The 27,756-nt window shown below is 33.7% G+C and overlaps 2 protein-coding genes across 2 annotated transcripts; both read left to right on the top strand.

Annotated features, from left to right (window-relative positions):
- Positions 1–632: 632 nt before the first annotated feature.
- Positions 633–3,486, top strand: LOC136200645 (fructose-1,6-bisphosphatase, cytosolic). The gene is made up of 12 exons (XM_065991069.1): positions 633–1,153; positions 1,574–1,621; positions 1,715–1,789; positions 1,871–1,932; positions 2,014–2,080; positions 2,209–2,322; positions 2,407–2,493; positions 2,617–2,687; positions 2,762–2,827; positions 2,917–3,003; positions 3,096–3,171; positions 3,251–3,486. The coding sequence occupies exons 1-12, from the start codon at positions 995–997 to the stop codon at positions 3,362–3,364; spliced, it is 1,026 nt and encodes a 341-aa protein (XP_065847141.1). The 5' UTR covers positions 633–994; the 3' UTR covers positions 3,365–3,486.
- Positions 3,487–11,049: 7,563 nt separating this feature from the next.
- LOC136235244 (exocyst complex component SEC5A-like) lies at positions 11,050–26,633 on the top strand. Its single transcript, XM_066024832.1, has 21 exons — positions 11,050–11,562; positions 13,403–13,557; positions 13,940–14,031; positions 16,693–16,887; positions 17,070–17,197; positions 17,290–17,448; positions 18,463–18,567; positions 19,539–19,613; positions 19,950–20,087; positions 20,180–20,359; positions 21,949–22,092; positions 22,244–22,370; positions 22,445–22,655; positions 23,118–23,233; positions 23,313–23,538; positions 24,045–24,138; positions 24,685–24,762; positions 24,845–24,901; positions 25,066–25,215; positions 25,604–25,816; positions 26,101–26,633. The coding sequence occupies exons 1-21, from the start codon at positions 11,161–11,163 to the stop codon at positions 26,317–26,319; spliced, it is 3,264 nt and encodes a 1,087-aa protein (XP_065880904.1). The 5' UTR covers positions 11,050–11,160; the 3' UTR covers positions 26,320–26,633.
- The last annotated feature ends 1,123 nt before the right edge of the window (positions 26,634–27,756 follow it).

Below are 27,756 nucleotides of genomic sequence, written 5' to 3'. Positions count from 1 at the left end.
TTTATCGTTTTTTTCATGTTTTTAGTTTTTTACATTATCTCCATTTTTTTTATTTTTTCCACATCTTTCGAGGTTTTTCTCATTTTTTTCGCGTTTTTCATTTTTTCCATTCTTTGTATTTTTCATGTTTATGTTTTACTATTTAATAAGAATTGTGGATAATAAATTAATAATAAAAATATTAAGGCAAATCGTGATGAGAATTCATACCTATTTTTTATATAAATAACCATTACATAAATTTACAAAACAAAATTAAGTGATATATTTATAATTCTATTACGATAAAAATAAGATGACCAATTCAAATATGATAATGAGCCTCCATTGTAATGAATGTTCTATCACAACGTTAGTTAATTACATCGTATCAAACAGGGCATAAGCCTTTACATACGTAATTAGTATTACAACAATAAAATATGTAAATTTAATTAATTTTATTTTTTTTGACAAATTAGTTTCAAATTTTGAATCCACAAATATCTTATAAAATATTTTTAAAATCTGAAACGTATAACCAACAAAACAAACTAAAGTATGATTTCTTTCAAAAAAAAAAAAAACTAAAGTATGATTAAAATAATATAATTAAAAAAAAATGATTTAGGAACCTCGAAGTCCACCACCACCACCACCTCGTCATCTTAGAAACGCAGAGAAGACAGAAACTCCATAACCGTCGAATCAGCGACGAAGAAGAAGACGAAAGGCGTTATCTCTGTGATGTCCACACACCTCACTCCCTCACCTCCTCTTGCCACGTGTATGTACTACCAAGCTTCCATTTCTACCGGATAGCCTCCATCGCATTCTCTCCCTTATCATTTTCAGTTTTCACGTAGGCTATATATTTATATATCCACTGCCCCACTTAACTTTTCCTCGAATCCAGTATTTATCCTTATTCCCAAATTCCATAAAGATTGCTTTTTTTATGGTTTCCTCGTAAGAGTTTCTCATAGCCTTAGAAGAGAAAACAGAGCAGAGAAATATGGATCACGCAGCCGATGCTCACCGTACCGATTTAATGACCATAACTAGGTTCGTCTTGAACGAGCAATCAAGACATCCTGATTCTCGTGGGGATTTTACTATTTTGCTTAGTCATATCGTTCTTGGCTGCAAATTCGTTTGCACTGCTGTCAATAAGGTACTCTGCTCTCTCTTTTCTTTTAATCTTTGCTTGATTTCTTTTTCTCGTTTTTTTTTCAACTTTCGTACTCGATTGCTTGGTCCGTTTACACTCCGTAGGCTCCCGGACTCGGGAGAAAATAACAAAAAATTAGGTTCACCGAAGAATAATTCCGTCGGATTTCCAGAATTTGTGACAAATTTGGCGTTAACGGAAGTATAATCCCCAAAATTTGTGTTTTCTTACTTAATTTTTGTCCTCTGACCTCCCGAGTTTCCGCCACTGCTCCCTTAGCTTTCAGACGTGTGACTCTAATTATCTGTCGATTGTGGAATTTCTGATTTATTTCTAATTCACTGGTTTAACCAAATGAAGAAGAAAAAGAGTGGAAATGAAGGAAAGGAAATTGAAATTTGGGTTCTCATCTTTTGAGTGCAGGCGGGTCTTGCCAAACTTATTGGACTTGCTGGGGAGACAAATGTTCAGGCAAGTTGTTACATGTGTTTCCCTCCATTCCTTAATTTTGTTATTTTAGTTCATTTTTGTTAATCTAGTTGTTTTGTTTGATATTGAGTAAAGGGTGAAGAGCAAAAGAAAATGGATGTGCTTTCAAATGAAGTATTTGTCAAGGCTTTAGTAAGCAGTGGTCGTACTGTAAGTAGCAGAACCAAATTTGGGTTGTATCAGCTTAAACTTTAGGAAATCAATCCCTAACATTTTAGATCGCTGTGGCAGTGCATCCTTGTCTCAGAAGAAGATGAGGAACCAACATATGTGGAGGCTTCAAAGCGTGGAAAGTAATTGTCATCAATACTCACACTTGTTTACTACTCATTGTAGTTTTTACTATATTTGAATTGTGGTGTACATGTGGACAGGTACTGTGTTGTTTTTGATCCACTCGATGGATCCTCCAACATTGACTGTGGTGTTTCTATTGGAACTGTACGAGCTTGATTCCAATCTCTGATGGTTTTATTATATTCTCCATATTGAAATTGTTTAATTACTGACAAGATGAGAAGTTATTTTTGTTCCAGAATAATAGATTGAATGTCTTCTCTTTCATCTAGATCTTTGGGGTCTACATGGTGAAACATACCAATACACCTACATTAGAAGATGTTTTGCAACCTGGGACAAATATGGTAGCAGCTGGCTATTGTATGTATGGAAGTTCGTGCACGGTATGCACATCTACTTCTCACCGTTTTTTTCTTTCTTTCTGCCATTTGGGGTATTTACCTAAGAATGTATTAAAAATTTTGCAGCTTGTGTTGAGCACTGGGAATGGTGTCAATGGTTTTACCCTTGATCCATCCCTTGGGGAGTTCATACTTACTCATCCTGATATTAAGGTATATCATGAAATCATCTTAGATGAGAGAATCTGTTTTTCTATAATAGGGGATATAGCCATTCATGTGCATATTTCCTTGAGCATTTTGTTTTTCACTCCTTCTCTCCCTTTACTTGAATAGATTCCAAAGAAAGGAAAGATTTATTCAGTAAATGAAGGAAATGCCAAGAATTGGGATGCTCCAACAGCCAAGTATGTTGATATTCGTGTGATTTGTTCGGATTATTTACTCTAGCTCACTGACTGATTCATATGTACGGTGTTAGGTATGTGGAAAAGTGCAAGTTCCCTACAGATGGTTCTTCAGCAAAGTCTTTGAGATACATTGGAAGGTATAATACATTATGGATCTGAGCATTGGTTATTTGATATTGCTGATTATTGTATGTATGCTTCTGATGAGAAATGTCTGGATGAACAGCATGGTTGCTGATGTTCATCGCACGCTACTTTACGGGGGCATATTTTTGTACCCTGCAGATAAGAAGAGCCCCAATGGAAAACTGCGGTATGTTGTTTGATATGCAGAGCAGCCTCCTCCTGCCTTAGTTTTAAAATTGGTTAATTCTTTGACATAGATTGATTTGTGGTTTGGCGTAGTGTTCTGTACGAAGTGTTTCCAATGTCATTCTTGATGGAGCAAGCAGGTGGACAGGCTTTTACGGGGAAGCAAAGGGTATTATATTTGTGATGCAACATTTGATTGGTGTTTCTTTATAGTTGAGAATGTGTTGATGGATAATATGTATTGGCAGGCACTTGAGTTGGAACCAGTGAAGATACATGAAAGGTCTCCAATATTTCTTGGAAGCTATGATGATGTTGAGGAAATCAAAGCATTGTATGCTGCTGAAGAGAAGAGCGCATAAAGAAAGAACCATTCCTTCTCTTACAATTACTACTTTCTTCTTCTGTATTCTGCCTATTTCACCATCTCTTTCTCTCTCTCTCAAAGTTGCTTTTCAATAAGAATCATGTGATTGTTTGTTACTGCCCACATTGTTCATATATATCTTTCAATAATCTCAAAAGTATAATGCCATGCCATCTTCACCTGCCAATTTACACACTATATATTCTTTTTGGGTGCAATGAACTTGTGTCCACTTGTGAATGCTACATATATGATTTCAAATGTTGTTAAAAAGATGCCAAGCATATGCGCATAACGGTTCAACTGGCAGGAATTAAAAAAATAAAATTCATAGCTCCAAAATGAAATTCGCATTAGTTCTTCATCTTAGCAGTAAGATCAAATTATTCAAAATAAAAATAAAATAAGTGACAGTTCAGTATTTCATGTATTATTTTGAAAATGTGCCAATTATGGTGGGAGTAATTCATTGATGTATGAGTGTAAATTTTATTCTGAATTTGATACTCTCCTTATCAAGTTCAACAGCAATAGGTTCTCTCTTTTTTGGGTTATAAATTAAAGAACTAATTGATTCTTTGTCCTATTATACGTCATCATGTTGTCAATTTCTATTTTCCAGGCATATACTTGTCCACAAGATGAAATATATTTAGGGCCCGTTTAACCTTTCCGAACGTTTCATCAATCCGCAGGAAATTTGGTTAGATTTGTACAATATTTTATAACTTTTTTTTTTTTATAAAAATTGTAGCGTTTTGATGGTTTTCACAAAAAGCTCGTGGAGTTTTTTATTAAATCTATTGATATTTATTTGATATTAATAAATTATATTTTTTATTTTTAAAACACATTTAAAAAAAAGAAAATGATATTATTGACCAACTCTTAAAATAGAAACAAGAAAATAGAAAATGAAAAATAATATCTTAAATTCCATAATCTGACTCAGAATCAATCGCTCTAACTAGAGTATAAGCTGCATGATTCATAGATCGACTAGAAAAATTGAACACAATAATTATGGATAGCCCTTACAAGAGTTTTACAATTATTAACAATTAAACCAAACATAGAGATCGAATCCTCATGATCATTGATAACTTGAACTAAAAGTTGAGAATCTGATTGAAACGTGACATCTTGAAACCCATTTGCCTTCAGTCAACTTAAAGCTTCCTTCACACTAAGACCTTTGACAATCAACATATTTGAAGTGCAAGGAAGCCCACCATATCTAACATGTCGGGACAACGGAAACACAACAATATCGACATTACAATTACGCGAACCAGGGACAGGGGGCAACCAACGAGCTATCGAGTTGGGGGCAGTCAGGGGCGGAGACAGCCCGGAGCCCGGGGGGGCTGGAGCCCCTCCGGTCTCCGGCACCACCCCCGAGGAATAGTACTTCTCTCCCGAGTAGCCCCCCAAGAAAACTAAATTACTACTTGTAATATATAATGTAAACATCAAACATTGAATTAAGATAGTACAGACGGTCTTACTCGCATGTAAGGCTTTTACACATTTTAAGGTGTCTTGAGTTCGAACCTCCTCATCCTCATATTTTTCCTTTAAATCCCTTTTTCTTTTTTCATTTTGTATTAATCACTAATTTTGATTTTCCTTAAATCTCAAGATGTGTCCTCAGTTCGAACCTCCTCATCCTCATAGTTTTCCCTTTAATCCCTTTTTCTTTTTTCATTTTGCCCTTAATCACTAATTTTTTTTTTTTTTTTTGATTTTCCCTTAAATCATTTTTTCTTTTTTCATTTTACCTTAATCACTTTTTTTTTCCTTAAATCTCAAGATGTGTTTTTATCCAATTATAATTTTTTCCTTTAAATCTTAAATTTGAATATTAAATTTTATTATTTTTTTATCATTAATTTTATCTAATTATAATTTTTTTTCTTAAATTAAAATATCAATATTATTATATAATTTAATTATTTTTTTATCATCATTATTAATTAATTTTAATTTTTACCTTTAATCAAAATATCAATGTAAATGGGCTCGGAACTTTAATTCTCCATTAGTTTTCATTGAGGATTCTTCGTCTTCTGTGTGGGAATGTATTTATAATGATGCTTCTAGAATTTGATTTATGGTAATTAAGTTTTCATCAAAAAAAAAAAAAATCAATGTAAATATTCAATTGATAAATAATAATATATTTGTTTAGAGGTTTTAATTTCGGAAATTAGAGTTAAACTTATAAAAAAATTAAATATGCCTAAACGTTTCACGTTAAGACACTTTTAATTTTTTAATCAACACATTAAAATGAAACAGTTTTATCATGCTGGAGGCTAAAAAAAATTTGTCAGCCCTAACGGGCTGGATTCTAGAAAATTAATCAATCTGTAGACTGAAATTAGCCCTCCCAGATTTGAAATCCTAGCTCCGCCACTGGGGGCAGTAAAAGCAATAGGTTGATGGGTATGACACTAGTTCCACCGAGATAGTGGATGCGTTAAAAAATACTCCCGTTGACGAAGAAGAATTACTCCAAACAAGCTGATTTTGATTACGCCATAGACCCCATCAGATAACTGCTGCAACATCAGAGTTTGAGATAAATTTATTAACAAAAATATACGTCCAAAAATCAGCTAATTGGTAAAAATTGAGCTGATATCCCCAATATTAGAGGAATTCCAAACTTGTTTTGCAATTGTACACTTAATAAGAACATGATAAGTATTTTCATCAAAGAAACCATATGGAGGGCATACCTCCGAGACTGGAATATGTCAGGCTTTAAGGGCTTTTCTAGTTGGAAGGTAAAAAGAGATAGAACGTCAAATTAAATCTTTAACTCTAAGAGAAACAACTAATTTTCCACACTTTTCTTTAGAAACCTGAATTATTAGCTCGTTGATTATGAGCTTGGGTAGAGAGAATTTTGTACCATTCCTTCACCGTATATCGTCTTCTCCTGTCACCAAATCAATACCAACTATCAGTAGAAGCACCTCTACCCAAAGGAATTTAACGTTATTTTTATCTCTATAATAAAATTGCTCAAAGAACAAGGTTTTACTTCGATGAACAAATTAATATTTATTTAAATTATTTTTTATTAATTTGTGTATTATAATTTTTATTTTTATAATTTATTTGTTGATTAATTTAAAAATATCTATTAGGATGGAAACTCCATCTTATCTTTCAAATTAATGTTATGTTGTTTAAATAAAGTTAAAATAGTAAAATGTATTATTTTATCCCTATCTCTATCCCACATACCAAACATTGAATAATAATTCTCGACTATCATATTTTTTATCCGTATCTCAACGATTTATCCTTATCCTTACTCCAACCTTTATCTTTATCCTTATCCCAATAGAATGTCAAACGCACCGTTATCATTATTTCTATCCCAACTTTTATCCTTATCTCTATTCCAATAGAATACCAAACGTCCCGTAGGGGTAAATGGTAAATCAGGGGTAGTGATAAAATATTAGATATCGTGCTAAATAAGATTTAATCCAAAAGAAATCGATTAAGGCAACTTATCTTTTTTTAAGGAAAATTACAAAATTGGGTCAAATAGGAGAATCATTTATATATTTAGACCACTTACCTAATGGGTAAATTTCATCAATGGTGTACAACCTTTGCCTCATTTCACACTTTGGTGTACAACCTTCAATTTGTCTCACTAATATGTACGACCTTATAGATGACCTCCCACTTTGGTGTACAGCCGGTAAAAATGACCGGTCAACACATGGTCAATGCGCCAACTCATCATTTTTAATCAATTCATTAGTAAAGTGGGACCCATAAATTATAAAAAAAAAAAATTTTTATTTTTTCTCTTTTTTACCCTTATCTCTCCATCTCTTTATCTTCTTCTCTCTATTTCTTTCTCACTCTTCAAATTTCTTTCTCTCTCTAACCCCTCTCTCTCTAAATTTCTTTCTCTCTCTAACTCTCATCTCTCTCTAACCTCTTAAGAAAGCATAGCTAATGAGTTATTTACAGTATAGCTAGGATATTTACAAAAGAATAGAACTAATGAAAGTGGTTGAATTGATTAGCAACCGAAGCAGTTAGAAGAAGAGATGAAAATAAAATAAAATTTAAGATTAAACAAACAGAATCGTAGAAGGTAAATAAAAAAATAAAAAAAAAAAGTGCAGTGATCTAAATGTTCAAATCTGAGTAAATGTACTGTCGTTCTACGAAACTCTGATTTAATTAAGTAAATGAAAAGGTTAACTAAATTAAATTAAAACTTCATTGATCAATAAATATTGAGAAAGGGCTGTAGAGTATTTTATTAGCTTCAATGCTTTCCTGTTTCATGACTTGTCTCTTTGCTCACGTTTTTTTTTCTTTCTTCATTGAACCATTCCTCAAAATAATAATAATAAGGCAAAAAGCATCCTGAGCCCCTGATCTTTCATTGTTTGGTGCATTAAGCTCTCGATCTTTTATTTAGACACATTAAGTCTCTGATCTTTCATCATTTGGTGCATTAAGCCCTCAATCTTTCATTTATACACATTGAGCCCTTGATCTTTCATATATGGGTGTATTAGGCCCTTCCGTAAATCAATTAATATATAGGTTTATTAAGGGCATGTTTGGTTAGGTTTATATAACTGTAGCATTTCGCATTTTCTCTAGACATTGCAATATTTTGGAGCTTTTCACGAAAAGCTCTTTTTATGAACAGTTGTTTATAGTTACTTGTTATTGATAAAATTACCCTTCTTATTTTCACAAAATGTGGTTCAATTTTAATATTATTTTTATTTTTAGAACATAATTATCGAAAAACAAGGTTTTATTGTGTTCAATAATTTTTTTATTTTTTATTTAAATTATTTTTATTAATTTGTATAATATATTTTTTATTTTAGAATTTGTTATTTTTAGAACATCATTTGTTGTCACACCAAACATGCCCTTAATAAACCTATATATTAATTGATTTATGGAAGGACCTAATACACCCATATATGAAAGATCAAGGGCTCAATGTGTCTAAATGAAAGATCGAGGGCTTAATGCACCAAATGGTGAAAGATCATGGGCTCAATGTGTCTAAATAAAAGATCGATGGCTTAATGCACCAAACAATGAAAGATCAGGGACCTCAGGATGCTTTTTGCCTAATAATAATAACTCATGTTTTTTTTTCTTCATTGAATCATTCCTCAAAATAATAATAATATTGTTATAAATTCGAAGAATGAAGCAAATTAATAATATAATTAATTTAGTTAAGTTATGTTTACTTTTCTTTAATTAGATAATAATTACTTATTCTTTCTTTAATTAGAGAGAGGGGGTAAGTTAGAGAGAGAAAGAAATTTAAAGAGAAAGGGGTTAGAAAGAGAAAGAAATTTGAAGAGTGAGAAAGAAATGGAGAGAAGAAGATGAGGAGATGGAGAGATAAGGGTAAAGGAGAGAAAAGATAAAAATTGATTTTTTTTTAATAATTTGTGGGTCCCACTTTACTAATAACTTGAATTAAAATGATGAGGTGGCGCGTTGACTAGGCGTTGACCGGTCATTTTTACCGGTTGTACACCAAAGTGAGAGGTCACCTATAAGGTCATACATATTAGTGAGACAAATTGAAGATTGTACACCAAAGTGTGAAATGAGGCAAAAGTTGTACACCACTGATGAAATTTACCCCTTACCTAATCTACTATATATTTAGACTATATTTTTGTGACTTTCTCAAAATACCCCAACCTTTCATCTTCCCCTTCCTCTTCCATTTGCACGAGTTCCCCTTTCTCTTCTCAGACCTTTCATCTTCCTCTCTTCCTTTATATTGGAAAATCTGCACCAAATTCTTCATTATCATGTCTTTCTCTTATTCCTCTCTTTTTCTCTTGATTCTTCATCTTCCTATTTCTAGAAAATTAAGCCATGGTTCTTCATCTTCCTATTTCGTCTCGTCTCTTGGTTTCTTTCTTCTTGTGCGGATCGGAGACATCGTTATTCGACATTATTTTGATTGTTTTTCTGCGTTTATCATATGGTTATTAACGATTTCAATGGTAAAAGGTGGAAAAAAAATGTAAGTATATATTGTTTAATCTTCATCTTTTTCCAGAAAATCATTTCGCGAAATGAGATTTGCAAAGGTGTACGAGAAAAAATAGGCTGAAAATGACGATTTTACTTCGCGAAAATAGATTATGCAAAGAGAAATGTTCATGCTTTTTATCTTCACAGACTTCATGTAATCTTATTTCGCGAAATAAAATCGTCATTTTATTGTTACTTTTCTCTTCGCAGGCTTCACATAATCGTTTTTCGCGAAGTAAAATCGTCATTTTATTGTTACTTTTCTCTTTGTAGACTTCGCGTAATCTTCTTTCGCGAAGCCAAATCATCTTTTTTCTTGCTAACACGACTTAATTTTTGTGAATGTGGTTGAATATAGAACATCAAATTCAAGTACCCATTTCGCTTGAATATAAAGACATCAATCACAGTAGGCGGTGTACTGGGATGTAGGGGAGGTGGGAAACTGCCGATTTTTCCTGGATTCTTTCTTGAAAAGAAAAGAAAAGTCACCACACACTTCATTTCTCATCCCAAAAGGACGTTTATTCTGCCGATTTTTCTTGCTTCTAGTTCCTTCTGCTTATTGGATTTAGAGTTTAGGTTTTGAATTATTGTTGCAATCTTGTTGTAAATTTTGATAAAGTTATGATTTTAATGTTGTTATTGTTGCAATCTTATTGTAAATTTTGATAATGTTATGATTTTAATGTTAGAATTATTGTTGCACCTTTGTTGTTATGTTTTTTTTTGTTATATACCATTTCGCATATTTCGCAATATGCAAAATATGCGAAAATAATACTGTTTAAAAACACGTCTTTTACTTCGCATATTGCAAAATCTGCGAAAAATGAAAGTTATTTTATGAATTAGTATTGTCTTAGTATGCTTCTCATATTGCGAAATATGCGAATTAAATTCATGTTCTGAAGTAAATATTATCTTCGTATACTTCGCATATTGCGAAATATACGAAGTTAGACGGAAGGGAGAAAGAAGAAAGACTAAAATTTTTTTAAGTGTTATATATATATGAAGGGTATTTTGGAAAAGTTACAAAAAATAGTCTAGATAGATAATGAGTTGCTTAATTGGGAGTTTGAAGGTTAATGGAGGTGAGAGTTAATTAACCTTGTTTGGGAGTTTATAGGATGTAAATGAGGTTAAATGTTTAACTTTGTTTGAGAGTTTAAATTTGGAGGGGAATGTAGGTTAAATTTACTCTGCAGAGAAGAAATTTTAAAAAAGTTTACGTTACTCCCATTAACCCCCAATTTGGAGGTTAGAGTTTGGAAGTTAGAGGTAGTAAAGATTTAACCCCATTAATCTCCATTTACTCTCAAAAAATAACTCCCAAACAAGGTTAACTTAATACTTAACCTTCCATTACTTTCATTTACTTCCATTAACCCCCTCTCAAACAAGGCTAAATGGTCCAAATATGTAAAAGTGTCTCATCTCACCAAATTTTGTAATTTTCCTTTTTTTTTCCTCTTTTAAAATTGCAACCAACATTTACATGACCCGTTTCCTTGTTCCCATTTTGACGTGTCTTTCCGTCATGTAACTCACACCAAATGCATTGGTACATCATATTACACTGAAACCTGACTCCTCTTCCACCTGCGTCCCCTGTGTATATCTCCGTTCACGAGCAAATGCTCATTAAAACCGAATTATCAAACATAACTGCTCAGGTCAGATCTAACCCAAAGTTTTGATTTAATTACGAAAATGTCAAGCGACAGCGATGACGAAGAGGAGCTCCTCCAGATGGCATTGCAGGAGCAAGCACATCGAAATCTTAACTACGAGAGACCGTCGGCATCGTCGGCTTCCAATCAACGGAAGCCAGTAGTCAATTTTGTACAGGCACCGAAGCCCACTGCAGGTAAACCTCAATCAGGCATGGGGCGTCAGCAAAATCCGTCGAAGAACAGGAAAGTGGTCGAGGATGATGATGATTCGGAGGTGGAAATGCTGAGTATATCAAGTGGAGATGAGGAGGTGAGTAAGGATCCAGGAGGACCGAAAGGAAGAGGAGGAGGCGGGGGAAGTGGGAGAAGAGGGAAGGAAGAGGATGGAGCGTGGGATGGAGTAGAGCCTGATTGTTGGAAAAGAGTTGATGAGGCTGAGGTATGGATATTTTTGTAGAATTACGTGCTAATTGTTTGCATCACTAAATTATTTCCGAAATTCAATAAGCTAGTGTCTTGATTATAAATGTCAGTGTAGCTATTTATGCTTGGTGTTTGTGTATCTCTAAATTTGGGTTGGGGAGTTTTTGGAATACTGGAATTCGGTTTCATCTTTGGTTTATACGGGCTTAGCTTTTTTAGCAACTCGAATTTATCAGTGTATGTCCAGGCAGTTGCCGATATTGTGCTCTCTCTTATCTTTGCTTTAGACTGAACTTTTTGCTATAAGGATTTGTCTTTTTCACATGTATGGATAGTTGGTGGGACAACTCTTATATGTTTGAGGGAAGGTGATATTTGTTGTAGGATAACTGGAGCTATCCAGATAGGTAATTATGCTTGACTGTTTTCTGTTATTGCTGTGCGAGCACTTCTGTTCCACTCTAACGCCATAGGTGCGTTGTGTAAGTTGATCTGTCTTTTGGTTGATTTTCTACTGTCAAGGGCATGCATGCATATTTAAGATTAATGAAGAACTAAATGAATTAATAATTAAAGGGTATGCATTTTATTATTTATTTATTGTTTGAAGTGATTGAGTCTATAATTGTTGTATTTTTTGTTTCTCTGGTAATTGTTTTCTGAAGGTAAATGCTTACCCAATGCATCAGGAAGGTAAGTGTGAGAGCCAGGAGGCAAATCGCATTATAGCTATTCTTTTATTTATTATTTTCAAGCTTATGCTTATTGTACTGGTATTTTCCTAGCTTATTTATTCAAAGGTTGTTTAACTTGGAGCATTTCAATTGGACTAAAATACAGATTTATCTGTGAGAAAGTTAATTAGGTTCTAATGATGCATTGAATGAGAACATTATGTCTCTGCAAGCTTAATGCAATGTAATTTCTTACAGAAGATTGGATTGATAATTTTATGGCAAAAAAATTGTGACATGAATCAGGTCCTGGAATTCTCGATTAAGTCTCATTTTCCCCCTTGGATGCTTATTACCATGGCTCATTTGATTAGACATGGTGGTTCATGTTCACACTGGTTTTTAGACTATATATGGTTCAATCAATCAATCAATCAATTACATTGTAGGCTTGGTGCCTTTAGCATAAAAATCTTTCATTATCTCGGAATTCAGAGGAATTGTATCTGAAGAGCTAAAATTGCTTATTCTATGGGAAGTTTGACTTGTTTATAATCCTCTTAATTTAGAGTAAGGACATAATGCTATTGATGAAGTCAATTACCAATAATACAGTTCTCCTGAGTTTTTCAATTAGAAGTCTATAGTTTGATGTATTTGTTGCTAAAACTCTGAGAAATTTTTGACAATAATAATTATATTGAAAATATCATGGACCTATAGATGGTTGAAATTCCTGGTCATTTGTCCCGTGCTATGTTTCTATGCACCATTCTATCTGATTGTACTGTTTGAACATTTGGTAGACCAGACCTACATGGAAACTTTGAAGTATGTGGTTTTATGGCGTTTGGAAAGACCGAAAGAGCTTGTTGTTCCCTTGGAATTGGAAATATCCAGTGATCCAAGTTTATCTTCCATAATAAGGCATAGCAGTTAAAAGAAGCGTTTTCATCTTCTCTTCTTGAATGCTATACATGGACTCTTTGGTCAGCATTGGTTCAAATCTCCTTTGTCTTATTTATTTATTTGCTCATCTGTTCTGCGTTTTTGGGGGCTAGTGTGGGCTCATGGAGATGATTCATAAAATCTATGTGTAAATATAACCATTGGTTAGATATGTTAATCTTAAAGGTAATTATGCATGATTTTTTTTTTAAATATTCTATGCTCCTATAACAGCTTGCTCGTAGGGTACGTGATATGAGAGAATCAAGAACAGCACCAGTGGCTCAAAAGTATGAAAGAAAGCCTACAGCAACACTCGGTAGACACGTGCTTAACACTCTACAATCATTCCCTCGTGGTATGGAATGTATAGATCCACTAGGATTGGGGTGAGTTTCACTTATAATTCCTTTCTTAGACCACTTATTTATGTTTTCATGGGCCTTTTTTAAAGCAACTTTCTTAATCAATAGCCGGCTCATTTTCTGATGTTGTCAGGTTCTTGACTATACTTGTTCTACTAGTTGAATATTTTAAGAATGTTTAGTTTTCCGAATGAAGTTTATGTTATTTGTTTTTTTTTCTTTTTCTGAAACTTGGAATTATATTCCTCCGACACAAGATCTTTTGTGATGATCTATCAGCAAGTGTAGACTGTAGGCGTAAGATAGCAGTTATATACTTTCCTCGCACAGTGCGGACATGTGTTACCATGAATTATTCATTTCTGTCCATTGTTTTATTTATTTATTTTATTCTTTATATTGGCAGGATCATAGACAACAGAACATTAAGGTTGATCACTGATACATCTGAAAGCTCTCCAAAATCCGATAAAGATTTTCTCGATAATAACCTTCGCGGTATCTCTATCTCTCTAATTTTATTTCATTTATCTAGTGCATCTTTTTGGATTTCTGCATCTGCCTTTACTGACATACAAATTTTGTCGTTTTATATTTCAATACTTATTTGTCCTTGTATCACATAATCATACTTTGTACTGTAGCCATAGTTTTCGGGCCTCAGAAAGTATAAAAACTGGGACTTAAAATAGATAATCATAATACAGTAGGAATTAGAAATATAATTGTTCATTTATCTTTTGGTTGGGGTTGGTTCTGTGGCTGTGGGTGAACTGATGGATTTTCAATCATCCCCGAGATTTTCTACCAGCTTTCTGCAACCTGTAATGTTGAAAACAGACAAGATAGAACTGAGAAGCTATGTTTGATCAAAATAAGTAGATATTAGATACTTTTCGGTTCAGACTCAAAAACTGTTATCAGGGGATATATTATGTACTGTTAACATTTCCAGTCATCATAGTCTTTGAAGGTTGGATAGTAAGCAATTCTCTCTTAGAAATAAAGCTCCAGGAGAGTTGGAATCACTGGTATCAAACTTGTACGAGTACGAATCGAGTCGTCTAGGTTTCGAGCCGTCTCTATAGGGAGAATTGAACTTGACCAAGATTCGTTGCCGAATTCATCTATTCGGTGAGTCAGACATGCCATCCATTTCTTCATATCTGGAGAAAATCTGAAAGAAACTGAGGAAAAAATTTCAACTTTTTGGGAGAGAAGCAAAGTGTAGAGAGACAGACATTGAGGGAAAAAGAGAAGTGGGTGTTTAGGGAATAAAGGAAAGAAAAAACTAGATCTGTAAGATTTTTTCCATTGCTAGGGTAGATAAAACTAATTACCTATGCATATTTCAATATTTAATTCATAGGAATCTTGGGAGAGAAAGTATAATCTCACGGAGGAGAGCACCAATCTAAGGATTGGAAGAGAAAGCGACGGGGACAAAGGGAAATTACAGAAAAAGAGAAAAAGAGGGAAGAGCTTAACAGCTGGCACTTGGGGAAAAATGACGAAAAAAAGGGAACTTTATCTTAGCGGATTCAAGAGAGAGTTAAGAGAAAGTATTCTCATGTTTTTAATTGCTTATTAACTTTTATTAACTTCTTTTTTTGATAAATTTTTATCAACTTTTTTGATAAATTATAGCAAGTTATTGTAAGTCGGGTTTTGAACAGCAAAAAGGAGAGTTTCCGAAAAAAATTTTACTATACGAAATAGTAAAAAAGTTGCCCTCCAAACGACCAGGAACAGAATGATTCATCTAAAATTACCGAGGTTATTTTAAGAGCATCTCCAATGGTTCATACCAACAACCACTCAATATGCCACATCATCATTTTTTAACTCACTCAATAAACTCTATTTTATTATACTATCTATCTCCAGTGGTTAAACTCTACAACACTCAATCACATGGGACCTACTATCAAATTCTACTTTTTACTAATTATTTAAGAATTTTTTTCTTTAATTAATTAATTTATAGGTTCAGAAAGCTTTTCTGTTCGGTTAATTAAAAAGAGAAATTAATAACATTTCTAATATTTTAATCTTTTAGTTTCTAATTTTTTTAGATTTGATTTCTATTTTGATATCTTTTAATTTTTTGCTGCTAATATATAATATATACAACCTAGTGTAATTTATTTATTGTTTGTTTGAGAATGAATCCATATTCATCATGCTACAATTGGTTAAATTTTTTACTATTTTTTAATGGGTAGAGTTTGCTATTTAAAAAAAAAAAAAAAACTACTTTTACTTCCATAACCACTACGCATGGCAACAAAAGCAAGTTATCAACTGGTTGATAACTACCAACTGGTTGATAATTTTGAAATTTTATCATACCCTCTCCAATGGAGATGCTCTAAGTTGAGTAAAAAAAACAATTAATATATAATAGTTATAAAAATCATAAATAATTATATATATATAATATGAAAGGTGATATATAATTTATTTTTTTATAATATTACGAATTTGAACCTACTCTTATGATTCGATTCGATTGAAGAGTCACCATTAATAAAATGGGGATTTCGATTCACGGGTCGAATCTCAATTTGACGACTATGGTTGGAACTAACTTTAGCCAGTCAATGCCCTTGGGTATTCATGTCTGTCTCTTTTATTTTCTTGCTAGGCATTGCTAGAGTACAATAGGGAATGAATTATATCTTTGTTATGCAAAAGTACAAATTAATTTTAGTTTATTGTTTTAAGCTTCCAGCATCTCTCTTTTGTGGTTCTACTTGTTGGTACTCTGTATGAATGACAGTTAAGGATTTTTTTTTTTAATCTTGTTGCATTTTTCTTGATGTAAATTGTTTGTAGATTTGTAAGGCCCATAAGAATTCTAAATCTTGGAATGAACATGTAATATTAATTCATAGATCTTTATCCGTTGTACCTTTTGGGCCTAGTACTTTATCTTAAAGAGTATGATTGTGTTTCTCATGAACATTTTTAGAGAATGTTTTTTTTCTTCATTTGTTTCCTGAATGGAAATCATTCGAGTATTTGTTTAGATTCCTGGCGATCACCTTATAGATTGCTTGGCGTTGTATTTAAGGAGATGGTGTTTATTTAATTATGGAGACCACTTATGTTTTATGGTCATCTTTAGCTGAATCAGTTATCTACATGCATTTGCAGAAAAGTTGTTATATTTCTCTGAGAAGTTTGATGCAAAGATGTTTCTAGCTCGAATACATCAAGATACCAGTTCAGCAGACCTGGAGGCTGGTGCTCTTGCTTTAAAAACTGATCTTAAGGGTCGTACACAGCAAAGGAAACAATTGGTTAAAGACAATTTTGACTGCTTTGTCTCCTGCAAAACTACAATTGATGGTACACTAGTTTCACTTATCTCATGGTTCAATGGCATTATTCTCAACTATTTGCAACTGATCTGGAGGCCACCAGCTTCCTGGGCTATAGTTTTGGTCATACGATGCTTATAAGCTTTTTTGTTAATGTTGAATGCTTATCTTTCTCTTGTTTGTAACATGGCTTTGTTACCTTGTTTACAGATATTGAATCCAAATTGAAACGTATAGAAGACGACCCTGAAGGTTCTGGGACTGCCCAACTGTTTAATTGCATGCAAGGAGTAAGCTCATTGGCCAATCGTGCTTTTGAGCCTCTGTTTGAGAGACAGGTTAATGAGATTTGACATTTTGTTTATGCTTTCAGGTCCATGCCTTCTTGGATGAATAGTGATCACTTGGATGTTTTTGTTTATGTAACTAGGCTCAAACAGAGAAGATCAGATCTGTCCAAGGAATGCTTCAGAGATTCCGAACGCTGTTCAATTTGCCAAGCACAATTCGTGGGAGCATTAGTAAGGGTGAATATGATTTTGCAGTGAGGGAATACAAAAAGGCAAAGTCAGTTGCTTTGCCCTCTCATGTAAGCAAGACCAAAAACTACTTTGCTCTCATATTGTTTCACCGTGGTTAATTTTTTTGGCATTTGAGTCCTATACTTTTGAAAATTTGTCCCTATGCATTTGTATTATCCAGGGTCATTTTTGCTGATAAGCACTCATTTTTTCTCATAAATTTTCATTAAGAACATATTTTTATCATTGTTTGAAAGTTGCATAATTTGATATTCATAGCATAAGCAATTCTATATGCAGTTGGTTGTCTCATGAGTTCAATGCATACTTCTTGTACTTGATTGTTTTTAAATGAAAGGATTGCTTATCATCCTTTATTTTCTTCAAATATTGTTTTATTTTTTATTTTTGGTGTGTGTGTGCTACTTAAATATTATTCAACTTAATGTTATTCATGCAAATGATATAATAACCTGATTCAATTACACTTTTTGGTGTCATGCTTGAGAGATTAGGTATTTAATAGTGTGTAGTATATGGAGTTTGACTCAGATCTTGGCAGAAATTAAAATGAAGTGAGTTATGGCATTATTTCTGCAAATTTCACCTTTAAGCATGAGTTAATCCACCAAATCAATAAATATGTATTATAGAAAAAAAGAAAGTAGATTCCAATTAAAAGTCTTTTACTCAAAGTAAATATGTAATCAAGCTACCATGCATATCCTTTATCCTGTTGTTTTATTCATCTAAATTATAGAAAAAAAGAAAGTAGATTCCAATTAAAAGTCTTTTACTCAAAGTAAATATGTAATCAAGCTACCATGTATATCCTTTATCCTGTTGTTTTATTCATCTAAAGATATACCTGTGAACCTGTACTTCATTCTTCTTTCTCACAGGATATTAGACATCATGAATGGTTGTCATTTGTATTATTGACTAAATTTTTTTTTTGTATTTTCTAGAACTAGATGAAGATAACTGTCCCAGCATATATTTACTGCATACCTCTAGAGCTACTCATTTTCCTTCCTAAATGTTTTGTTCTTTTAGACTATTATTGATTATGTCAATTTCAGGTAAATATTCTAAAACGTGTTCTTGAAGAGGTTGAAAAAGTGATGCATGAGTTTAAAGGTACTCTTTACAAGTCAATGGAAGATCCACTGATAGACCTAACAAATGTAAGTTCTTTATATTCCATTTTTATATTTTGGTCGTGCAACACTATTTTCTTTTAGAACATTATAGAATTAGCATTAGCTTATATTGCTTGAATCTAGGTCATGATATATTGTAGTCGGCTAAAACAATGACCTGCCACTTATTTGCATAATATACCACTTTGGTGGTGTATACTGTATAAACTCTGCAGCAACTAGAAGAACAGATTGATATGTTGGAGAAAAATGTTTTGGTTATGTTACTGATCCTCTTTTTCTGCTTTGCTCTGTGTTCCATTGTTACTCATGGTTCAAGATACTCTGCTTAGACTTGCATTGTTTGCTTGGTTATGGTTACATAAGAAGACAAACATATAAGGTATTCACGTTTTGTACTCCCTCTGCTCTTGAAAGGATGTCTTTTAAGGTTTTGGAACATGGATTAAGAAAGTCATCAATATGTCTTGATTATAGTGTTAGTTTACGAACCTATCCCTATAATTTTTGTTTTTGGAATATGAATCACTTTGTTAATTTTATTGTGAGTAACATTAAATGCAAGGATAGGCTTGGAAAAATTTATTAAATGTTGTCTTGATTTTTTATAATGACAAACATTTTGAAACACGGAGTATTTTTCTAAAAAGACATCCTTTAAAAAATGGAGGGAGTACGTATGAGTGATGACTTCTTCAAGTTCTCTACTTGTGCATTTGGTTGGGGTAATGAAACCGTAAATTGACTTGAAAGTATCAAATATAATGGTCTATTTTACATTCTTAAGCAAAGAAGAAAGCCAGTAATTAGGGGTTTGCAATTTTGGAATGACTCCTAAGTCCTAAAGCTGAATCTTTGTAGTTAAGTCTTTTTGTTGATTCTAGAAACATTTTTCTGTGAAAGTAGTTATGTACCATCTTCGTCTTTCATTATTGCCTATATGTTATTCTTTTTCTTCTTTTGCTGATACTAATAGAATTTCATGGGTCGTTTAGCTTGAGAACATTGTGAGGCTGCTGTTGGAGTTGGATTCTGAGTCAGACCCTGTATGGCATTATTTAAATGTACAGGTAAGTTAATCATATCCATAACTTGTCAGGAATTCCTATGTAAAAACATAAAACATATTATATGGAAATTTCTTGTAGTTTATAATATCATGTTATTGGGCATACTTGTGATTTCAAGGCAGCCTGTGGAGCAAGTCTTATAGTTGTTCCTCATTGAAGTTTGATCCTCCTAATATACCTTCACCAGTACATATACAATCCCATCTCTTACTGATGGTTGGTTGGTTGCTAATCAGCCCTCGGCTGCCATGATTATCATGTTTACTTCCGTGAAGACTTTGATATCACCTTTGAAAAGTCAATTTGGTTGTTCTTAAACTTTTGTGTTATTTGCAGAATCATAGAATTCGAGGTTTGCTTGAGAAATGTACCTTAGATCATGAAGCAAGAATGGAAACTTTGCATAATCAGATGCGCGAAAGAGCTCTTTCTGATGCAAGGTGGATGCAGATTCAACAGAATATAAACCAATCTGTAAGTAGAAACATTATGATTGTTCAATTTATTTCTGTATAATAATGCATCAATAGTTCTGGAAATTGATTATGTTATTTTATTGCTCACAGTCAAATGGCGATTACTCCCTTGCTCTTGGGAACATCGATGCACAACCAATTGAGTTAACTGGTGAAGAAGTTGATGCTCTGAGAGGAAAGTACATCCGAAGATTGACTGCAGTGCTGATCCACCACATACCCGCCTTCTGGAAAGTTGCACTTTCTGTTTTTAGTGGGAAATTTGCGAAGGTAACCTCGATGTTGTATTCTTTTCCTTGATATTGATTTAGATATGAAGACCTCATTATATTATCCTAGCAACATTGCCTAGTGAAATTGATATATACATCTTGCTGTGTCATGCTTTATATACTATACCAACTCATCCTTTGTACTCTATCTTGGGTGAATAGTATAACAACTCAGACTAAGTTGCAATTGCATTGAAGAATCTCTGGGATTAGATTGTTATATAACCCAAATGCCAGAGCCTAAAATGTTGAATGTTGGATATCCAACTAATTTCAGGGACTGCTTTTGATAATTTTGAAACATAAGGATTGAAATGTCGTTAGTGTCAAGTCTTAATGGCTTCTAAAATAAACCATATAAAAGAAAGAACAAAAAAACCATCAAAAGAAGAGAGACTGGAGCAAAGAGAATTTGTAAAGCAACCAAATAGACCGAGCCAAGAGAATTTTATATGCGAACAGAGCTCAAGCTTTTCTTATTTGCACTTCAATTTATTGGGAAGCCTTTCTGCGCATGTGAGAGATGTGAGGTAGAGGTTGTCATTGCAAGTTATTCATGTCAATTTTTTAAGAAGTTCCTGAATTATCAACACTAGAAATTTTTTTCTGCTGGTTATCCCATAGGATTTCACATCCTTATCTTTTGTGGCAAGATCGTTGAGCCAATACACTTCAGGAGGTCATGGACTCATGGAAGTCCTATAACACTTGCACATATTTTTCTTTTAATTTCTAGTCTTGGTAAACTATTGATATGTTTCCTAACCTCTTCAATATGTCCTTCAAATATAATTTAATGCTCTTGATTTTCATTTAATATTTTTTAGATTGTGGGGGCAATCAAGAAAAATGACTTACATTTACTCCACAGAAGATTGTCTCTTAATTTAAGACCTTTCTATTGGAATCATGGTTGCTTCAGGAAACTCTCTTTTCTTAATTGTAATTTGCTTAGGATGACTCCTTACAGCAGTTTTTCTGTGGATGCTTTTGGTGTTATTGGTTTCTTCTATACCCTCTCTTTTTAAACAATTTCTTTATCTTGGATGGTAGGAACACAAGGATGAGCTTTTTACTTTTGAATCAGTTCTTGAATCCAAATAGAAGGCAATTTGAAATAGAGGTTTTTCTTTAATTGTCAAAATGCAGGCAGTATTGTGGTTATATCATGATGCTTTCTTGGTGCAGCATGAGCTATGAAAAGTAAAATTTCTAATGTTGAGAGTGGGGAGGCTTCTAAAGTGTACTTTAGCACGGGTGATTTATACATAGGGGAATGATTGTCCATACGTTGGCTTCTGAAAGTCTATAATGTTAATTACATTGGTCTCTTTTCCTAACTGGAAAGTGTGCTTGTCTAACTTGTTTGACTGAAAACTTGTCGTACACTTGTAAACGAATGTATGCCGTATTATACTTCTCACACTTGATCAATATAAAAATAATTACTCTTGCAAGATATGGAGCATTAATTTTCAATTTTTGCTGAAAATCAATTTCCTCTTCAATTGTCTATTTCACTATTAGTCTCTTTTTCACTAGATACTTTTTGTATCATCAATTTGATTATGGGTCATATTGTTTCAGTCTTCCCAAGTTTCTGTTGAATCAAATGTTAACTCTTCAGCAAATAAAACCGAGGAAAAAGCTGGGGATGGGAGGTATTCTGCACATTCACTTGATGAAGTTGCTGGAATGATTCGAAGTACTATATCTGTATATGAAGTCAAGGTAATATGCATTAAGCATGTCTAATATGTTGAGCATTCTTCTTGTCAGATTTAAAGTGTATACGAGTTATATCATATGCTGAATCTTTTGGGCTAGTATATCTTCTACTCCTTGTGGCATACTTTTTCCAAATGTGGTATTAATGCTGCAGGTTCAAAACTCATTTCGTGATCTTGAGGAATCAAACATACTGAAGTCTTATATGAGTGATGCGATAAAGGATATATCCAAAGCCTGCCAAGCTTTTGAAGCAAAAGAATCTGCTCCACCTATCGCAGGTGAGTGTGCTCTTACTGAAACTTATGCTCTTCAATTTGTTAACTCTGGGAATGATACCAATTCTTTGTTACAGTCATGGCACTCAGAACAATACAGGCAGAGATTACAAAGATTTACATACTTAGGCTCTGCTCTTGGATGCGAGCAACAACAGAAGAGATATCAAAAGAGGAAACGTGGGTTACTGTATCGATTCTTGAAAGGAATAAATCTCCGTACACAATCTCTTTCTTGCCTCTAGCATTCCGCGCAATTATAGCTTCAGCAATGGATCAGATTAGTTTGTAAGCCATCTGAACTTGCTGTTTCAAATGTTATGAATAATCATTATAAATTAATATGTAGAGAGGTGCAAGCTGTGTGTGTTGCCTATTACTTCAGTCCAGAAGACTTCCCTGATGGTCCCAATGCAAGAAAGGGAATTGATACTTTCTCTGTTCTAACGTGATGTTCCTAGGTTGGGTATTCTTTTGCATGTTCAAATGAGTAAGGAAAAGAAATTCCTTGAAGCATGATTAATGGTGTCATGACATGGAATGAGAGATTTCTTCTAGTATACTATATATCTACAACTGAAATCTTGAAAATGGGTGCACAGTTATTATCTTTATCATGCAATAATATGGAAGCATATATTTGGGTTTCTTCTGTTGCAAGTTGCAACTATATACCCACTTCAGTTTCAGCCCTTCTGTCATTTTCTTCTTTCCACCACTCTTAACAGTCAACACCTTTTTTTTTTCCAGAATGATTCATTCCTTAAAGAGTGAGGCGAGAAAGTCAGAAGACATGTTTATGCAACTTCAAGAAATTCAAGAATCAATTAGACTAGCCTTCTTAAACTGTTTCCTAGATTTTGCTGGTATGACATTTGACATAGCAATTTTATGGCTGGACCTGAAAACATCACTTATGATGCTCTCATTCTTTGCCCACTTCAGGTCATCTGGAACTAATTGGGGCTGAGCTTGCATTAAACAAATCTGGCAAAGAGTTAGAGAATGGGTATTCTCTTGAGTTAGAAAATCAACTATTGTCTGATCTCTCTGGAAGTGTTGTTGATTCACATCAAAAGTTGCTGATTGTGCTAAGTAATATTGGATACTGCAAGGCTGAGCTTTCCTACGAGTTGTATAACAAGTGCAAAAATATTTGGCAGCATTCTAGGTATGTACTTATCTCTTTCCCTTTGCATTCTTTTGTGAATAAATTAGACCAGATTTGAGAAAATACTTTTGTAAGACTCTAACTACATAGTCTATTGGCCAAGCTTAAGAATTGGAATGATTCATGACTAGTGATCAACTGTAGATCTAACATGACTTGGCCCCAACTTGCATCTTCAATATGGTGATATGTACATTTTAGATCTAAGTACATTACAGGAGAAAAGAATTATACCTTGTACTTTGGTTGCACTATAAAGGAATATGGTTTTGCATGGTTACTTCATGCAGATGATGGCTGTTTATTTATGTTGTTCCTTCAACTTGTTTTGATATCTTCCAAACTACTTCAGTTTGCATTAATATTTTTCCATGCATATTTTGGCATCCATGTATACTTCATAATCTAACCTGATGATGAGTATTATGAATATGCTATTTCAACATCTCTGTTACTGCTATTTCAACATCTCTGTTACTGCTATTTCATCATCTTCATTAATGCAGGGAAAGAGATGAAGATGACAGCGACGTACAAGACCTAGTAATGTCCTTCTCAGGTCTTGAAGAAAAGGTTCTCGCACAGTATACTTTTGCAAAGGTATAGCATAACATGTTTCTATAGTTTCCATATGCATAAATACATGTAGCCAACACAGGGTAAGATGATAAGTTTAGAAGTCATCTCTTCCTGTTGTAGTCGTTGGTCAAAGTATAGGAGCACCTAAATAGCTGGAGTTGTCATGGGTGCAATGGTGATTGTTCATAAAATAAACTTTTCCTGTCAAAAACGATATACTAAATCAAACACAACCGCTTTATTGGCTTTACTTGTCCAAGTACTTTCAATAAAAAGGTAGGGATGATGTATACTAGAATCAACTTTCTCGTTTTCTATCTATGAGTAGTAGTGCGCATCATTCACGAGGTAGGTCTTTCTTTGGCAAGTCTTCAATATATGTATTTGTAGTGTCTTGTGAGCTGTTTCAACTGTTCATGTGAATCAACTAGTATTACATGAACCATTTTACGCAATGTTATTTGTTGGTTTGACTTATGAAATACAAATATGAACTATAAATTTTATGCGACACTCATTCACTACACTATAGGGTCATGATTAAGTAATTTGGTATGTCCCTGCCAGGCAAATATGATCAGAACAGCAGCTACCAACTATTTGCTGAATGCTGGTGTTCAATGGGGATCTGCGCCTTCAGTCAAAGTGATATTATAGTGATTTCATTTTTATTTTCTCAATTATTCTTAAATATATGAATGATTATAAAATTAACACTTTCTTATAGGGTGTGCGTGATGCAGCAGTGGAGTTATTGCACACTCTTGTTTCTGTTCATGCGGAGGTACATAAAGCATATGCTTCCATGAACACCAATGAATTTTGTTTAAGATTGAGTTTAACAATACAATCTTTAAGGTCCATTTGTGATGAGTTGTATATCCCTTCCATCATAATTCTTCATCTTTACTGAACTCCAATTTTTTCCTAAAATCTTCCTTATTATAGGTCTTTGCTGGTGCTAAGCCCCTGCTGGATAAGACACTTGGCATTCTTGTGGAAGGTCTAATTGATACTTTTCTAAGCCTTTTCCATGAAAATAAAAGCAAAGATCTCAGATCACTTGATACAAATGGTTTCTGTCAGCTCATGCTTGAGGTGGGGCACATTCTTTGATCATACCTCAGTTATGAATAAATATTGAATTGAACTTCCTGTTTCTACGACTAGTGATGCATGATATTTTATAAATGTTTCTAAGCTTCTCTACAAATGAATTGTTGTATTATTTTAGAAACTTTTATTTTCTGCAACGTTCTAAAATATTTTGCGGTTCACAAAAAGAATATACATACAGGCTCATGTTATATGCCCCATATAAATGGATTTTTTTTGTTGATTAACACATTAGTATAGTTTAGATCTATTTGCTTTTTCTGGAGGCTACAGCAGTTTCATGGAAAGATATTTCTGCACATATTACTTCCAAATGACTGAAGTCATATAAAGAGTTATTTAATTATTATTTTTAATGTCTTTTCTGCAGCTTGAATATTTCGAGACCATATTAAATCCATATTTTACACCTGATGCAAGGGAGTCACTCAAGTCCTTGCAAGGTGTGCTGTTAGAAAAAGCAACGGAGAATGTAGCTGAAGCTGTTGAAAATCCAGGGCACCAGCGAAGACCAACGCGTGGCAGTGAAGATGCAGCGGATGACAGGCAGCAAGGGATGACTGTCTCTCCAGATGACCTGATTGTAAGAATCATATTCCTTTATGTTCAGATAGCATGTCTAAGACTATAAGCTGAGAATGCATTGAGCAGGTTGGGTATTTATATCGGCATTAGTGCAAGTAAATATATAAATTTCTTAAAGCTCCAAAGAGCAGTCAATGCTTACATTAAAAATGACATGGTATTTGGTCTGATGCAGGAAAAATAAGAGTTGGATTTCTTTATCTGTCTTGTTAGTTTATGGTATTAAGTGAATGCTGTTGTAGATGTTCTAATGTTCTATCAAACGTTTTGAGTGCATTTCAGGCTTTTGCTCAGCAGTGTAGTTTGGAGTTGCTCCAAGCAGAACTTGAGAGAACTCGATTAAACACTGCATGTTTTTCTGAGTCTATTGCCCTGGACTCTGCGCCAGATTCAGCAAAAGCTGCTCATGGCTTTCGAGGGCCAATGGATTCGCCCAGAAGAAACTACAGAGGCACACAAGCAGTAGGATCCCCAGGCTTCGCTCGGCAAAGACGTCGATAATTCAGTTGGTAGTTGGCAATCACAAGTTTTGTTCGTCATCTGTATGTGCATTTGTTGTATTTTAGCCGTAGTTGGTATATCTAATTGGTTGGAATCAATATTTTTTTTTTCTCATGAGTTGTGCAAGGTCGTCATTCTTATTCATTTTTCAGTCTCCATTTTAGTGCTGGATTTCTGGAATGTTATTAAGGAGTGTAAATAAAATGTAACTTTTTTTTTTTTTTTTTTTTATCTCCTGAATGCTTAGATCATGATTTTTGGAGTTTGTTACAAGCATTAGTGAAAAAAAAAGCCTTATTGTGGAATTGCAGTTTTGTTGTGTTTCGGTACTTTGCATTTCATGGTTTTGAAGGATAATTAAAGGGAGGGTAGGGAAAGGGAAGGAGGGGGAGAGAGGGTATTACTCTTACCCTTGTTTGGAAGAAAGGTAAATGTTCATCAAAACCCTTCCAAACCCACCGATTTGGTGGGTCGAAAATCTATTAAAAACTTGTTGATTTTGAACCGAGTAAATTACACCAATGGTATCTGAACTTTATCCTAATTCACACTTTGGTACCTAGATTACATTTTGTCTCAAAAATATACCCGAAGTAACGATGACCGGACAATTAAATATATTTTACCAGTTAATGGCTGGTCAATGCGATTTTGACGAGTAAATTACACTGATGGTACCTGAACTTTACCTGAATTCACATTTTGGTACCTAGATTTCATTTTGTCCAAAAAATATACTTCAAGTAAAAATGACTCAATATTTTAGTATATTTGACCGATCAGTGATTGATCAACCCGAGTTTGACCATTTTAAATTAAAAATTGAGACCAATCATATACTCAATTAACATAAAATTATAATACTGTCATTTAGCTCATAAATGACAATATTATAATTTTATGTTAATTGAGTGTATGGTGAGTCCTAATGTTTAGTTCATGTTACCCGGTCACTAACCGATCAAATGAACTAAACCTTTCAATCACCTTTACTTGTGTTATGTTTTTAGGATAAAATAAAATCCAGGTACCGAAGTGTGAATTATGGTAAAGTTCGGGTGCCATTAATGTAATTAACTCATGAAACTCACGTTGACCGGTCATAACCAGTAAAAATATACTAAATTGTCCGGTCATCGTTACTTCGGATATATTTTTGGGACAAAATGTAACCTAGGTACCAAAGTGTAAACTATGTAAAGTTCAGGTACCATTGGTGTAGTTTACCCATTTTGAACCCTTCAAAACCTTTCATCCACCCTTCAAAACCCTTACCCTCATATTTTTTTAATCCAAACAAGGGTTTCCACTAACCCTTCCCTACTATCCTTTTAATTAGCCTTCAAAACCTCTCATCCAATCAAACCTCTCATCCAATCAAAGCCCTAGTGGCAATGTTGTGGAACTTCAGACAAAGGGGAATGGTCAATCTGCTCT

The sequence above is a fragment of the Euphorbia lathyris genome, chromosome 7, assembly GCF_963576675.1.
Source record: "Euphorbia lathyris chromosome 7, ddEupLath1.1, whole genome shotgun sequence".
NCBI lineage: Eukaryota > Viridiplantae > Streptophyta > Magnoliopsida > Malpighiales > Euphorbiaceae > Euphorbia > Euphorbia lathyris.
Note: the sequence above shows the minus strand (reverse complement) of the source record. Positions and strands in the feature narration are given on the sequence as shown.

Bases quoted from the DNA above. Each gene is read 5' to 3' on its own strand.
- LOC136200645 (XM_065991069.1), top strand. From the start codon at position 995: ATGGATCACGCAGCCGATGCTCACCGTACCGATTTAATGACCATAACT. The intron at 2,081-2,208 runs GTACGAGCTTGA...TCTTTCATCTAG, and splicing joins GTGGTGTTTCTATTGGAACT to ATCTTTGGGGTCTACATGGT. The intron at 2,323-2,406 runs GTATGCACATCT...AAAATTTTGCAG, and splicing joins TGTATGGAAGTTCGTGCACG to CTTGTGTTGAGCACTGGGAA.
- LOC136235244 (XM_066024832.1), top strand. From the start codon at position 11,161: ATGTCAAGCGACAGCGATGACGAAGAGGAGCTCCTCCAGATGGCATTG. The intron at 20,360-21,948 runs GTAACCTCGATG...ATATTGTTTCAG, and splicing joins TTAGTGGGAAATTTGCGAAG to TCTTCCCAAGTTTCTGTTGA. The intron at 24,139-24,684 runs GTATAGCATAAC...TGTCCCTGCCAG, and splicing joins CACAGTATACTTTTGCAAAG to GCAAATATGATCAGAACAGC.